The sequence below is a fragment of the Chiloscyllium plagiosum genome, chromosome 12 (assembly GCF_004010195.1).
Source record: "Chiloscyllium plagiosum isolate BGI_BamShark_2017 chromosome 12, ASM401019v2, whole genome shotgun sequence".
In the NCBI taxonomy this organism is placed as follows: Eukaryota; Metazoa; Chordata; class Chondrichthyes; order Orectolobiformes; family Hemiscylliidae; genus Chiloscyllium; species Chiloscyllium plagiosum.
Genome location: NC_057721.1, coordinates 62,800,248 through 62,815,260, shown reverse-complemented (window position 1 = coordinate 62,815,260; position 15,013 = coordinate 62,800,248). Strand labels below are relative to the sequence as shown.

Below are 15,013 nucleotides of genomic sequence, written 5' to 3'. Positions count from 1 at the left end.
CTGAGCCTGTCAAGTCTACGCTGTTCAACAACAACCATCTATCTATTATAATTGCATTTTCCAGCACTTGGTCTGTAGCCTTGAATGCTTTGGCATCACAAATGCACATTTAAATATTTCTTCAATGTCATGATGGTTTCTGCCTCCACCAGCCTTCCAGGTGGTGAGTTCGAGATTTTAACCAACCTATGGGTAAAATATTTCTTCCTCACATCACCTCTGGACCCCTTGACCCTTGCCCAAAATCTATGTCCCCTCATCATTGATCCCTACACCAGTTGTTTCCTGTCTACCCTGTCATTATTTTCTATATTGAATCATGTCCCTCATCTGCACCAAGGAAAACAACCCCAATCTGTCCAATCTTTCTTCATAACTAAAACTCTCTCTAGCCCATGCAACGTTGTGGTAAATCTCCTCTGCACTCTCTCCAGTGCAATCACATCCTTCCCAGAATGTAGACACAATACTCGAGCTGTGGCGTTACCAACTTTTATACACTTCCAGCATTTCCTCCTTGCTCTTGAGCTCTGTACCTCCAATAAGAAAATGAAGTATCCCATAGTTAAAAATCACACAAAACCAGGTTATAATCCAACAGGTTTAATTGGAAGCACACTAGCTTTTGGAGCGGCGCTCCTTCATCAGGTGGTTGTGGAGGACACAATTGTAAGGCACAGAATTGATAGCAAAAGTTTACAGTGTGATATAACTGAAATTATACATTGAAAAATACCTTGATTGTCTGTTGAATCTTTCATCTGTTCGAATACCATGATAGTTTCACTTCTTTCATGTGTAAATCACAAAACTTCTTTTTAAAAGTTGCGTTCTCAGGTTAACTGTAACAATTGGTGTTAGCTAGACAATATGTTGAAGGTGTTAGCCCCCTGTGTTCTCTGTCTCTGCCATGACGTTTAGATTGATTCTAATCGAAAAAGTGAGGTAACAGAGTTTTACATGAATTCATGCATTTTGAGCAAAGTACAACATAACTCTGCAAGTACAAATTAAGTGTGAGTGTGAGAGAGAGTGTATGTGTCTGGGGTGGGGGGTTGTGAGTGTCTGTGAGAGAGAGTGTATACGTGTGTGTGTGAGTGTAGAGTGGTCTAAGTCTCTGAGAGGATGCATGTGTGAGTGTGGGAGTGTGTGTGTCTGTAAGGATGTGTGTGTGTCTGTATGCGTGTCTGTGTATATGTATATGTGTGTGTGTGTGTGTATAGTGGAATGGTGGTCACCTGTAGTGTGACATGAACCCTAGGTCCCGGTTGAGGCCCTCCCTATGGGTATGGAACTTAGCTATCAGCCTATACACACACATAAACACGGACACACATATATGCTAACACCTTCAACATATTGTCTAGCTAACGTCAATTGTTACAGTTAACCTGAGAATGCAACTTTTAAAAAAAGGTTTTGTGATTTACACATGAAAGAAGTGAAGCTATCATGGTATTCGAACAGATGAAAGACTCAACAGACAATTAAGGTATTTTTCAATGTATAATTCCAGTTACATCCAGTTGTTATAAATTCTGTGCCTTACAGTTGTGTCCTCCACAACCACCTGATGAAGGAGCAGCACTCCGAAAGCTAGTGTTTCCAATTAAACCTGTTGGACTATAACCTGGTGTTGTGTGATTTTTAACATAGTGCTTCATGCAGACAGCTTTACTTACAGTACTGTTGTTTGCAGTTCATTCTTGATGTTCTTCAACTGCAAATGACCTATCTCCTGAGCAGTTTGTTAGAATTAGACCGAAAAAGAGCTGCATTACATTAAGGATAACTAACTGATAACTTAAGACAAGTCCTGGTGGCATAAATGACCTTTATCTTAATAATTTTCCTTGATATTAGCTTGAAAGTGCTTTAATTATTCAATGAAGTTAACATAAGTTTGTTAGCAGAATACTTTATTAGAAGCTTTACATTTTCACAGCTGTTTTTCTTCCAGCAAAGTACAACATAAGAGGAATAAAGGATTTAAATCAAACTTGTTTCATGAAGAAAACCTTTCATCAGCATTAAACATATCATCATTGACATTTTTTTCTTTTCAATCTTTTCCATTTATTCACACCATGGACTGGTGTGCAACTGAGGAGATAGCGGTTGGTCGCAATGTTGCTGGTGATAACCAGCTCCCAGGCAGTATGAAGGATGACAGTGCACCATCAATGTGACTGAAGTTCAAGATTACCAAAATGCCTTTTCAAAATGTCCCTTCTATCTAAACAAATCCTGCCAGCAAAAATGTTTCTCTTACGCAAAGGAACAGCTGTACTTAAAAGCTTTCCAACCAGTCAATTTCACAAAGTAATCAATCCATAAGACCGTAAGAGATATATAAGATGTTAAAGAGGATTGACAAAGTAGATGTTTCCTTATGTGGGCCAATCTAGAACAAGAGGTCACAGTTTTAGGCTAAGAGGTGCCATATTTAAAACAGATGAGGAGATATTACTTCTCTCAAAGGGTTGTGGATCTATGGAATTCACTACCCAAGTGTATGGCACATGCCAAGACATTAATCTAGTTTAAGGAGGAAATGGAAGGATTGTTATTATGGGATGAAGGGTTATGAAGAGCGGGCAGGAAAGTGGAGTTATGGCCGAGGTGAGATCAACCATAATCGTTTTAAATGATGTAGCAGGCAAAAGAGGCTGAATTGCCGATTCCTTCTCCTGGTTCTTACAGAGAAACAGAAGTAGGCCATTCAGCCCAATGGTAACATGGCTGATCTGGTAAGCCTCAACTCCACTTTGTTGCATTATCCCCAAAACCCTTTATTCCCTGTTTAATAATATATCTGGTCGGCATGGACGAGTTAGACCGAAGGGTCTATTTCCATGCTGTACATTTCTATGACTATGACTCTATGTCTATCTCTATCTTGAGTGTAGCTAACAAAACAGCCTCAATAGCCTTCTGCGATGAAGAATTCCACAGATTCACTATCCTCTGAGACATAAAATTCCTCATCTCTGCTCTAACATCTCTTATTCTGAATGATACACTCAGTTCCTAGACTCTCTCACAAGGGGAAACAACCCTTAAAATATTTACCCTGTCGAATCTCCTAAGAATCTCCTATGTTTAACTAGGTCACCACTCATTCTTTAAACTCCCAATGAATTTGTAACTAACATCCAGGCTCTGGTCACCTTGTGGCGCATTGAAAAGCTTTTTGAATCCTGAAGAGGAATCTTATAATTAAAAATAGAAGGATTTTTAAAAAAATGAACACAATGACACCCCCAGGACTTTGAAAGGCACCAACAGCTGGAACACTCTTCAATTGAAATCAGGCTCAAACACAGATTGAGAAGCACAGCAGTTCAGGCAGCATCCAAGGAGCAGTAAAATCGACGTTTCGGGCAAAAGCCTGGTATTCCTGATGAAGGGCATTTGGCCGAAACGTTGATTTTCCTGCTCCTCAGATGCTGCCTGACCTGCTGTACTTTTCCAGCACCACTCTAATCTGGACTCTGGTTTCCAGCATCTGCAGTCATTGTTTTTACCTCAAACACAGTTTGAATCAAGCCAGTTTCTGAATTGCTGAAACAAACGTCTACAATTCGAAAATATATTTTTCCCCTTGCTGAAACATTGGTAAAGAATCCCCTACAAGGTGGGGAGGGGGGAATAAATCAAGTCTCAATCCACAAACCAAGCAGAGGTTTGAACCGCGACCTGCCCGCCTGGTGGTGGCGCCGTAGGGGTTAGCGCGCGTTCTTCCTGGTCTCTCTTGGCGTTGGATGAGTGCACTTCTTGTTGGCGCTGGGGGGCGGGGGGGAGAGCCGGAAGGTTACCTGGGAAGCGCGCGCGGGAAAGTGAGTTGTTGCAGAAATTGGAACGTTGACCCGGGCCAGGTAAGGTGCTGCTTGGAGATGTAACTGTACAACTGCTGCATGTGAAACATGCATCTTTACATTGACTTACTGCCTTTATGTAAATATTATATATAATATGTACATTATATATATAAATAAAAACACGCGCACTCACTTGCACAATAGGGATGAAGCGAACAGCTCCAGTTTTGAACCCCTCTTGTCATTCATTATAACGGCTGCAATTTATTTAGGGTTTATTTCTTTTAGCTTTCTTTATTAAATACAATCATTGCCCTCCCCTCAATAACTTGTTAAGCCTTTCTAGTAAGGTCAGTCCAAAACTTTTTTCAAAGTTTTAAAAAAAGTTTGTATCTATTATGCTGGCGTTCGATTGGAGTTAGAGAAGGTTTTATTGGGTTGTCGCACAGTTTGGCTTGTATCAGTTTTTTTTTCTTCTCAGTTGTTCAGGATACATTGTTGAGAAGGTCATTATTGCTAAAGTGCTGTTAACTTCTTGTTGGTGTCGGGTTTTTTCTTCGCTCACTTTTTTTCACTCGGTAGGCCATATCATTGCAAATTTGTGAAACCATCAAGATGTCGTTGGGAGTTTTAATCGGAAAATTAGGTGACAGGATATATTTTAACTGAAGAGCTGTACGTTGAATATTGATAGCCCTGTGAAAGTTGAACAAGATGTAATTAGGATTATTATATTTGGAGGCATAAAACAGGCTAATAGCTACAGAAATAAAGTTCATGTTACTGTATTATTTTGGCTGAAACATCTCCAGATGTGTCTGTTGGGAGAGTGACTGTCTTTGGGGAGCTAGGCATTCACAGAGAGCTGTTAGAAGGCTTGAATTAAGGATGCTATAAAGTACTTCAAATAAGGTGTTGGGAATTAATGAGTTATCAGACTGGAGCAGAGGACTTGTGTGATGTCTCTGAGCCAGGAAGCTGGAGTTCAAGTTCCATTCGCTGCAGCGGTGTTCTATAACTTCACGGAACAGGTCGGTTAGAAATTATTTAGAAATGGAATGGAACTGATCTTAAAATTTGCACCCTTGTCAGAAGGCAGCCCCTTCCCATCCCAGTTACCGTCTCTTTCAACCTCTTCTGTCAAGCAGAAGATGCCAAAGTCTAAACACACATGCCGACAGATTCAAGAACAGTTTCTTCCCCGGTGTTCTTAGACTTCTGAATGAACCTCTCAAATTTCAAATCTAATGTTGATCTTGCTTTTTGAGCACCTTTGCAGCTGTAACTTGGTATTCCTTGCTGTGTTCCATCACCCTATGGTCTTTGTATGGTATGATCTGCCTGTACTGTAAAGCAAAATCTTTCACTACCTAGGTACATGTGACAATAATAAATCAAATCAAAAAATGGAGTGCATGCTGATGAATGTTGGGTGTAGATGGGTGAGATGTCATGTAAGGAAAGAAGAAGTGCATTTGTCACTAAGTCCTACAACCTCGTATTTCTCAGACCGGTTCAGAGCGTATTTCATTCCCTTGCCCTCTTTCTGGTTTTAGTGCTGTCGGTTGATTCTGATAACCATCCATTTATTCCTGCAACAAACACAGCAGAAATACTGGAGTACAGGAGAAACACAGCAGGCCTTGCAGCATCCAAGTTTTCTTGAATCTTTTGTGTTTTTCCAGCATCCTCTATCTTTTGCTTCTATCCCTGCCCCATGTCTTCTGTGTGCAAGCCAAGACATGGACAGTGGAGAAGGTTGCAACCATTTCTCTCACCCAGTGCACACTGTATAGCAGACAAAATAGCGTTCAGAATTCCTGTCTGACCCACAATCCCTTCCCTTTTCTCCTACAAGAATGAGGGGAGAGCAATAATCAGGCTAGCTGACTTCAAGCAAAGCCCTTGGATTACATCTGGACCACATGGTCCACCCTACTCACTACCACAGGGGGTGGTGCATTTCCCTACAATGCTGGATTATTTAATGAATTTTGACCATTCTTGATGCCTTAAGAACTGATTGAAAACTATTTCAATGTTACTCAAACCACACACCAATCCAATAGCATATTCCATTTCAATCTCATAAGACCTGTTGGTCTATCGTCCAGGGTGGGCATATTATAAGAAGGAATTCTTTCAGGTTAAGTGAGGCATGTAGAGGTTATGTCAGTATTGGAAAAAACTACCATAGTATTTGATGGTGAGGGAGGTGACAGGAGGATGGTAGGTAGGCCTCCAGATATGATGGTAATGGTCAATGTAATACCAATTCCACAATCAATTTTTAATAGTCTCAGTAAATTAGTTTTATCATACCGGCAACATTAGATACACTGTATGGCTGTCACCGTTCAAAAGTCAAATAGTAAATTGCTGCCTATTGACAAGTCTGGAGTAAAGGTGCAATACTGGAAGTATTCAGCTGGGTTGGCAGTATCTGTGCAGGGATGAAGGGAGGGTTAATGTTTCAGGCCTTTGGCTTTTCGGATTGTTCCCAGCATTGTGACATTGTACACACCTTTCAGTCTGCAAGATTTGGTTCATTATTGAGATTCTAGACTTGAGAAAAAGCCAGAAATACAAAACTAAAACTTATTTGGTATTTAGAAATGCAGCATCTCAGTGTGAACTTTGCAGTGAATGTAGGGCTGAGTAGAAATATCTTTTATTCTGCAGTTAACTATGGGCCTAAGAGTGTTGAGCTTGGGCAATTTTTTCCTTTCCAAATGTTGGGCTTCTCAGTGATGAAGGCATAAGAAAAGCATTTTGAAAAGTTGTTGTCACTGCTGAAATCTTTCCGTGGGAATCAGGAAGCCCCTCAGAAGCAGTTCTGGAGGCACAAAGAAGCTCACTTATTCTGTTGTAATATATACTGATTGCCGAATGGTAACTTTGCTCTCCCCTCCCACACACCCTCAGCTGGAGCAGCATGAAGTTTGTCACCTGTGAGATAGCATGGCACAACAAAGAACCTGTATACAGCGTTGACTTTCAGCATGGAGCAGACGGAAGGATTGACCGATTGGCCTCCGCAGGGGTAGACAGTGCAGTTCGGGTAAGGACTTGGATTGCTGCTGATTTGAATATTGTTACCGGAGAATAAGTTGGACACAATTGGACCCATTTGGGATGCTGGGCTATAATTAAAGGGGTTTGGACATTGGACAGATGGCACCCATTAAAAAGAAGAATAAAAAATCCTGTTCTACTCTCCTTCAAAATGCAGTCGTGGTTAACAATGTGCTCTGCAGCATCACCATGAAATTTGCTTTTTTTTGTTGTTGATTCAGTTTATCCACATTGCTGGTAAGGTCAGTATTTATTAAACACTCATTTGCTGCCCTTGAATCACTGCGGTTTTCCAGATGCTGTAGGTAGATCACAATCCTCTTAGGGAGGGACTTTCAAGATTATGACCCAGCGACAGTGAAGGAACAGCAATATGCTGTATTTCCAAGTCAGGATGATGAGTGGATTGGAGGGGCACTTGCAGGTTCTCATGTATCTGCTGCCCTTGCAGATACATGAGAACCTGGGTTGCAGGTTTGGAGGGTGCTATTGAAGGAGCCTTATTGAGTTGTTGCACTGCATCTTGTAGATGATGCCATTGTGTGTCAGTGATGCGTGGGGTGCAAATCAGATGGGCTACTTTGATCTCGATGTTATCAGGATCCTTGAGTATTTTTGGAGGTGAATCATCCAGCCAAGTTGACAGTAGTCCATCATGTTTCTGACTTGAGTCCTGTTGAAGATGGTCAGGATTTGGCAAGTTAGGTGATTAGACAAGGTGCTTGTGGTACAGTGGTGGTGTCCTTGCCTCTGGACCTGGTGCTCCAGGTCCAGGTTCCATCCGCTCCAGAGATGTGTAATAACATCTGAGTGGATTGGTTAGACAGTATTTGACCTATTGTAGTTAACTGGCTGGTCCAATTGCATATTTGGTCAGCGACAAGGCTCAGAATATTGGTAATTCAGCAATAGTAATGGCATCGAATGTCAAGATGATTAGACCCTCTCCGGTTAGAGATAGGCATTACCTGTTCGAAACGTCAATTCTCTTGCTCCTCGGATGCTGCCCGATCTTATTTCCCAGCAGCACACTCTCAACCCCCATTACCTGTTATTTGTCTGATATGATTGTTACTTGCCACTTACCAGCCCGAGCTTGACATGACCATCTTCTAATATGTGATGGTTTGAACAGCTTGACATGTGCCTCTTGGGGGCTTCAGGGAGAGACTGTTAAGGTTCCTCCAGTTCAGCTTGACCCATGGCTTCTACTGTGATCTGCTGGGCTTCCCTACCTTTGAGGATACTGATGGTTGTGGAGCCATCTCTTTGGCTAAGTTGTGTGTGTGCCACCCCTCATAACTGGATATCATAGGGCTGTACAGCTTTGATCTGATCTGTTGGTTGTGGGATTGCTTGGCTCTGTCTGTTGCATGCTGTTCAGCTATACTTGTATATCTGTATTCATTTTCACCAGTTTGGCATCTTGTCCTTGGGTAAGCTCAGTGCTGCTGCTTCTGCAGTCTTCCTTCCGAGTCAGTGAGTATAACTGTTGGTTGTCCTGTCTCCGATAGCTCTGTCCCTTTTGGCACAGATTCCCACATGTTCATGTGGAGGATTTTGCAGGGTCTACGGGATAGGGTGTGTCCGAATTCTAAGCCTAAGTCAGTGCTGAGAGGTCCTCAAGATTTAATCTTATGGTTGTCAAATTTTGATATAACTGAGTGGCTTGCCAAGTTAGTTAAAGGTCAGTTGAGGATTAGCCCCATTTTGGTACATTTGAATTAAGGGCATTAATGAGCAGGTTATTTTTAATGTCATTCAGATAGCTTCGTGGACTTAATTTTTATTCCAGTTCTGTTTAATAAAATGAGTTGATTGGGTGTCTTAACTTGTTTCTGGAATATGAATAAAGCCCTCTGTGTTATTAATGCAGTAACAAGCACTATGCTGCCATACCTTGCTGATGCTACCAACTTGAAATGCTAATACTGATGTAGCGTTATCTGAATTCTGTTTCACTGTGTGAAGACTGCTTTAATTACTTTTGTGATAACGTAGTTAGCTTTCCATTAATGCAGATGTATTATTCTTCTGCTGTAAACATGGTGACGAGGTTTACAAACCTGTGAACAGAAACCATCCCTGTCATGTCTGCTTCAATCGTTGTAGTCCATCCAGAGAATGTTAGCAGGTAGAAGACATTGCAAACTTTGTTAAAGCCTACAGCACTATTACTCCATGATTCCTTGTTTGCAGGATGGTTCCTCATTGTCTGAATCCGTATTTATTTGTGAACTTTGGTTGGTGTTTATCAGGTAAATGTGGGATCTTCAGTCTGACTGTGTTCTTGTTCCCCAGCAGGCTTTCAAAAGGCTTGACTGGTTTCCCCACTCTGACAGCAGCATAGTGTAACACTCAGACAATTTAACATTGTTGTCAGGTCCTCTTGGTTTTGGGGGGAGGCCCTGATGATCAGTCTGAACACTGGCTGTGATCGGGCATCTTAATCTGCTTCTACGCTCTTCCTTTCTTGTAGATGTGGAAGGTGGACAAAGGCCCGGATGGAAAAGCGGCAGTAGACATTTTATCCAATCTGATCCGTCATACGAAGGCTGTGAATGTTGTAAGATTCTCCCCAAGTGGTGAGATTCTTGCATCCGGAGGAGATGGTAAGTGAAACTTTTGGATCAAGTTACGATTGAGGGAGACCATTGTCTTTTCAAATGCAAATGGAACTCTTGGCTATTACCTCAAATAATTATACTAAAAGGCTTCACATTTTAAATGAGAGAATACTTTTATTGTACAAGAATAAGCAAAGCAAATATTATTAATTTAACACTTTATTTTGTACGCACTTGTTCTTAAAACCCCCAAACTGTAACAGATTACTTTCCGCTATGTTTCTCCTGTACTTTACAGGATCTGAGAGTCCTTTCAGATCACTTGGAACAAAATCAAGGCATGCCACAGTTCCTAGGAATTCACTTTGATTCTTCTCAGTTTCCTGACATTCTTTGGAGTGTGAGATTCTGTAGGATACTTCTGGTATTCACCCATTAAATCTTTTAATTCTCTCTTTAAGCACCTCACAGATGTGTTGATCCCCACCCCCGAATCACACCACCACCACCACCACAAGATTGGGCATCAAAGCCTTCTTTCTTAGTGGTCTAAAGCTCCTTTTTCACGCCTGTTTTGCGTAGCTCTTCCAAGATGACTCCTGGCATCTTTCTCTCCTATTGCCTGTATCTGTGTGAAAAAAAAGAACCAATAACCTTAAAACACAGAGTGCTATAATGGGTAATCCTGATCTCCTGAGCTGTGCAGCAGAATTTAATGTTCTCAATAGAAATGTCAATTTTTTATCTTTTATCTTCAACACAACCTCATGAATAATTTTCTTTATTTACACTTGGGATGTGGGTGTCACTGGCTGTTTCTAGTTCCCTTGAAGGCAGTGGTAATGGTGTGTTACCTTCTTGAACTGCTGTAGTTCATGTGTTGTAGGTAGACCCACAATGCTTTTTGGGAGTGAATTTTGGATTTTGACCCAATCTATATTGAATGGAGGTAATATCAATTTCCCAAGAAATCCTTTGTTTTTGTCAAGAAATGCAATGTTTACAATTTCCTTTTAACTTCCTTTTGAGATGTGTTAAACTGGCTGCTGCAGACAGATCCAATTTAGAATCATTTTTCCATCATCTCGGCAATACAAATGTTACCTTTTTGAACTATAATTATATCTTGTGAGAAACTGCTCCGAAGACTCTTCATTAGCCGTCACCTGTGGGTGTATAGAAAGGTCACAATCCTCACCTACCAATAGATTCAAGAACAGCTTCTTCCCACTCTGATGAGACTTCTGAATGGACCTCTCAAATTTCAAATTTAATGTTGACCTCGCCCTTTGTGCACCTCTCTGCAGTCGTAACATTGTATTCCTCGCTCTGTTCTTTTACCCGTATGCACTTTGTACTGTATAACCTGCCTGCACTGCACGCAAAACAAAACTTGTCACTGTACCTAGGTACGTGTGACAATAATAAATCAAATCAAGCCAAAACTGTCATCTTCCTGATGCACCTGTGTGGCAACGAAACCTGGGTGGTGTAATGGCAGATACCTTAGAAAGCTTTGACACTTAATATTGCTGCTGCTGACAGTAGATCCCCTGTCACCTCTGGATGGGTCATCATGAGCATCGTCGGGGAAGCAGGCACTTGGAATGTAGAGGTACCCTTCCCGAGTGGTAACTGCACTGGACAGGCTGCAGTATTGGAGTCAGGATATCCTGAGGAAATAGTTCAGAGATCCTGAAGAAGATTGGCATTGACTTCAACAGCTGGGAACTGGACCACCCTTGTTGTGAGCCCTGTTTCATCAAGTTGTTGCTGCCCGTGTCGCCGGGCGGCCGCTGAAGACCAAAGAGGCAAGAGCAAGAAAGCTCAAGAAGACTATAGTGACCACACACTGACCGACAAATGGACTGATGCCACTGTGGAAAGTTTTCTGTCTCTCTCTCTCTCCTTCCCTTGCTCGGACCTGAGGTAAGTATCCTCATTGTGTTGAGGACTCCTGGTCAGTTAGTTACCCAAAGGCTATGAAGTGCACTTACTTTACGGTTATTTGTTGGCTCCTTAATCTTATGATTGCACTAATTTACATTCAAAATTCAGTTCTGAAAATTAAAGGTTATCTTTAAAAAAAAAATGAGGAATTTTGAAATTGAATAATCTCACAGCAGAGTGTGTACTAAAATAATGCACTTGTGACTAACTGGAAAGCTTGTTTTAACTAATGTTGCTTGCCAAGCTGTTTATTATTTGCTCTTGGACCATTTGAAGGTTGTACTGGGCGCTTGTGTGGAGTAAACATGCAAAGGTAAAGTCATCATGGTCCTCCTGGGCCAGAGGTTTGCGCTCTCATTAGAGAAAGATGAGTTGTGCAGTAGTTTAAGTTGACATGCCATAGGTGTGGGCAGATGTTCAGAAGGATATCTCTCAGTCTGTGCCCAGAATATATGTTTGCAATACCTGTATGCAGCCAGCATGTGCTCTAGATCATTATCAATGTTCTGGTGTCTTCTCAACTTTGTAATAGGAATGATACCTTCAAGAATTTTTTAACCTGAAGCAATGGTAGAGAATTGAAATGTTTGATGCGAGATTGCTCGGTCCTGCACAGCATCAGGATCCAGCTGGTCTGTTTTAGACTCTGGTCACTAACCCTTGTCAACAAGGACTTGAGAATGCTGTGACCAAATTCCTGTTGATCAGACCAGTGATTGTGGCAGGAGTGCCCCGATTTGAATTGCTCACCGCGGTACCAGATGATGTGTTTTAGAAGTGTTTCTAATCCCTCACGTAAATCGGATACGCATTAGTTGCTTGGCTTTGTGCTCATAGAGGTGATTAAAATGACCAATATGCTTTTGTTTCAATGACCCAACTCTCCATCCTTGTACCACAGATGCACTAATATTGTTATGGAAATTGAATGACAACAAAGACATCAAAGAATCCGAACAAAACCTTTTTGAAGAGGATGCTCAGTTAAATAAGGAGAATTGGACAGTACTCAAAACATTACGGTAAGGAAAAGACTCTCAGTCCTGCTGTTCAGCTTTATGGAGAAATAGGCTTGGTAAACAGTAGTAGATGATGTATAATCAGGATGACTTAAAAGGAAGCAGTCAGCTTATGGTGGAAATGTATTTTACTATTGCCTTCTAAAGAAAGTTGGTATTAGTCAGTGGGAAGTTGGAGAAATGCAAAACTGTTGGTTAAACAGGAGTGATTTCTCACTGAAACAAAGCATCCTGTGGAAACTAAAATAAATTGCTGGAAAAGATCTGGCAATATCTGTGTAGAGAAATCAGAGTTAACGTTTCAGATTGAATGACCTTTCCTCTGAACTCCACAAGAGCATGGTGTGGAACTTGCCTGGGGAGAATATTTCCCTTAACAAGGGAATCTCCAGACTAGAAGGTCACAGTCTGAGAATAAGGGATGTCCAGTGAGGACTGGAATTAGGAGAAATGTCTTCAATCAGAAGGTTGTGAATATTTGCGATGGTCTACTCCAAATAGCACTGGATGTTCAGTTGGTAAATGCATTCACCTCTGAGATGGGGAGATTTTTAAATATGCAGAAAATTGAGGAATGTGAGGATAGTATAGATGAGTGGAATTGAAATTGAAAATTGCTGTGATCTTGGTGAACAGTGGAACAGGATTGAAGGGCTGAATGGCTGACACTTAATATGTTTATGTTCCTTTTACAGTGTTAACTTGTGACTCCATGTGTGTTACTGTTCCATACTCTTTGCACATACTCTATACCTCAATCTGTGCTTCTTTGTGCTTTACTGGGATGCAGGTGCCTCTGACAAGGCCAGCATTTGTTGCCCAACCCTAATTGCCCTTGAACTGAGTAGGTGACTCCAGGGGCAATTCAGAATAAACCACCAGACTGCATAGGTTTGGAAGCGCATTTAGACCGCACCAAGTAAAGATGGGAGATTTCCTTCTCTACAGAATCCAGGTGGAATTTTTGTTTGCACAGCCTTTGATGGTAGTTGTGGTGATGGCCATTAATGAGACTGGCTTTTTTAAATTCCAGATTTATTAGCTGAATTTAAATTCCATGATTTGGTAGGTCAGCCAGTGTGCCCGGAGCGTAGCCTAAAACTCTGGATGGTTAGTCCAGTGACGTTACCACTACTGTACATCACTGTCTCCCCATGAGCTACAACATTTACAGCAATGTCTGCTCCGTTTCTAAGCTCATTTTCCTGCTTTCATATATTGTCCCCTTTAAAGAGAGAGACTCTAACCCTGTACTATGGTTTCATAAATGCTGAGGGCCTTTCCAGACTCCAAGTGGATTTAAATGATTCCTAAAATGTTTTTGAAGATGATCAGGAGACTCATCCTGAAATAAAAATGGAAAGTGCTGGAGAAACGCAGCGGATCTGGTACCATCCGTGGAGAGAAAATCATTTTGGGTCTGGTGTGACTGTCCATCGGAACTGATATTTTATCTGATCTTGACTATCCCGGTTTCATTTTGAACTGCTTCCCTATTTCTCCCACTTTTGCATATTTGTTTATAAAAATAAAGTCCATTTGGCCCATTTGACCGCGACAGCAGTAAAACCAGAATAAACCCCACCTTGCAGCTCTTGGTCATTAAGCTTGTTGGTTATGGAACTTTAATTACATTTCAAAAGAGTTTTTGAATTAATGTAGGATTCTGCTTCAACCAATTACTTCATGATCTCCAGGCTTCCCCCACCCTCTGGGTGATAAGATGCCCCTTCGATTCCCCTCCAATTCTTCATCAGATTATTTTAAATGTTCTTCCAGCTGCATCTGCACTCCCACTGTTTATTGCCTCATCTGCTTAAGGGAAATAGGTCCTTCCTATCCATTATGTTCAGGCCCTTCATAATTTTATTTGTCTCAATTAAACTTCCCCTCAACCACCTCTGTAGCAAAGAAAACACCCAATCTCTTCAGCCTTTCCTCATTACTGCAATTTTCTTTTTGCGGCTGTATTCACGTAAATCTCTCTCCCTTCATTTTGACGACGTCCTTCCTGTAATGCAGTGATAAAAGCTGGACACAGTTCTCTAGCTGTGGCCTAGCTAGTGGTTTCTACAGCTCTAACGTACCTACCTTGTGTCTTGCCTAATAAAGGTCAGTATCCTGTAAGCCACCTTAATTTCAACATCTACCTGCCCATCTACCTTCAGGGGTCTGTGGATATGCCTCCCTCGATCCTCTGTTTCATTCATTTTAAGTGTTGTTCCATTTATTGTGTATTCCCTTGTGTTGTTTAAACTCTCAAATGTATGTGTGCTTATCCAGATTGAAGTCCATTTACCCCTTCTTCTGCCCACAGTCACTTCACTACTTCCTGTTTTCTTCTTCACTTATCAACCACATTACCATCCTCTGTAAGCTTCCTAGTCATGCCATTATATTCATGTCTAACTCATCAGCTTTCATCGTGAAAATCAAGGGACTCAATATGGGGCCCTGTGGATTCCCACTGGAACTAACCTCCTTTACACGCAGGTCACACCCATTTGTTTCCTGCCACTGAGGCAATGTTTCAATCCAGCCTTTGACTCTCCCTTTGAATCCATGGCCTTTTACCTTCTCC

The 15,013-nt window shown here is 41.4% G+C and overlaps 1 protein-coding gene across 2 annotated transcripts in view; it reads left to right on the top strand.

The window, feature by feature from the left end:
- Positions 1-3,753: 3,753 nt before the first annotated feature.
- Positions 3,754-15,013, top strand: part of chaf1b (chromatin assembly factor 1, subunit B) — a 52,689-nt gene continuing 41,429 nt past the window's right edge. For both annotated transcript variants that reach the window (XR_006313235.1, XM_043701236.1), the window contains exons 1-4: positions 3,754-3,878; positions 6,747-6,882; positions 9,376-9,508; positions 12,315-12,435. Coding sequence is in view for 1 of the 2 variants with exons in the window: in XM_043701236.1 (XP_043557171.1) it covers positions 6,757-6,882; positions 9,376-9,508; positions 12,315-12,435 (380 nt within the window). In the remaining variant the exon portion in view is untranslated. The remainder of the gene's footprint in view (positions 3,879-6,746; positions 6,883-9,375; positions 9,509-12,314; positions 12,436-15,013) is intronic.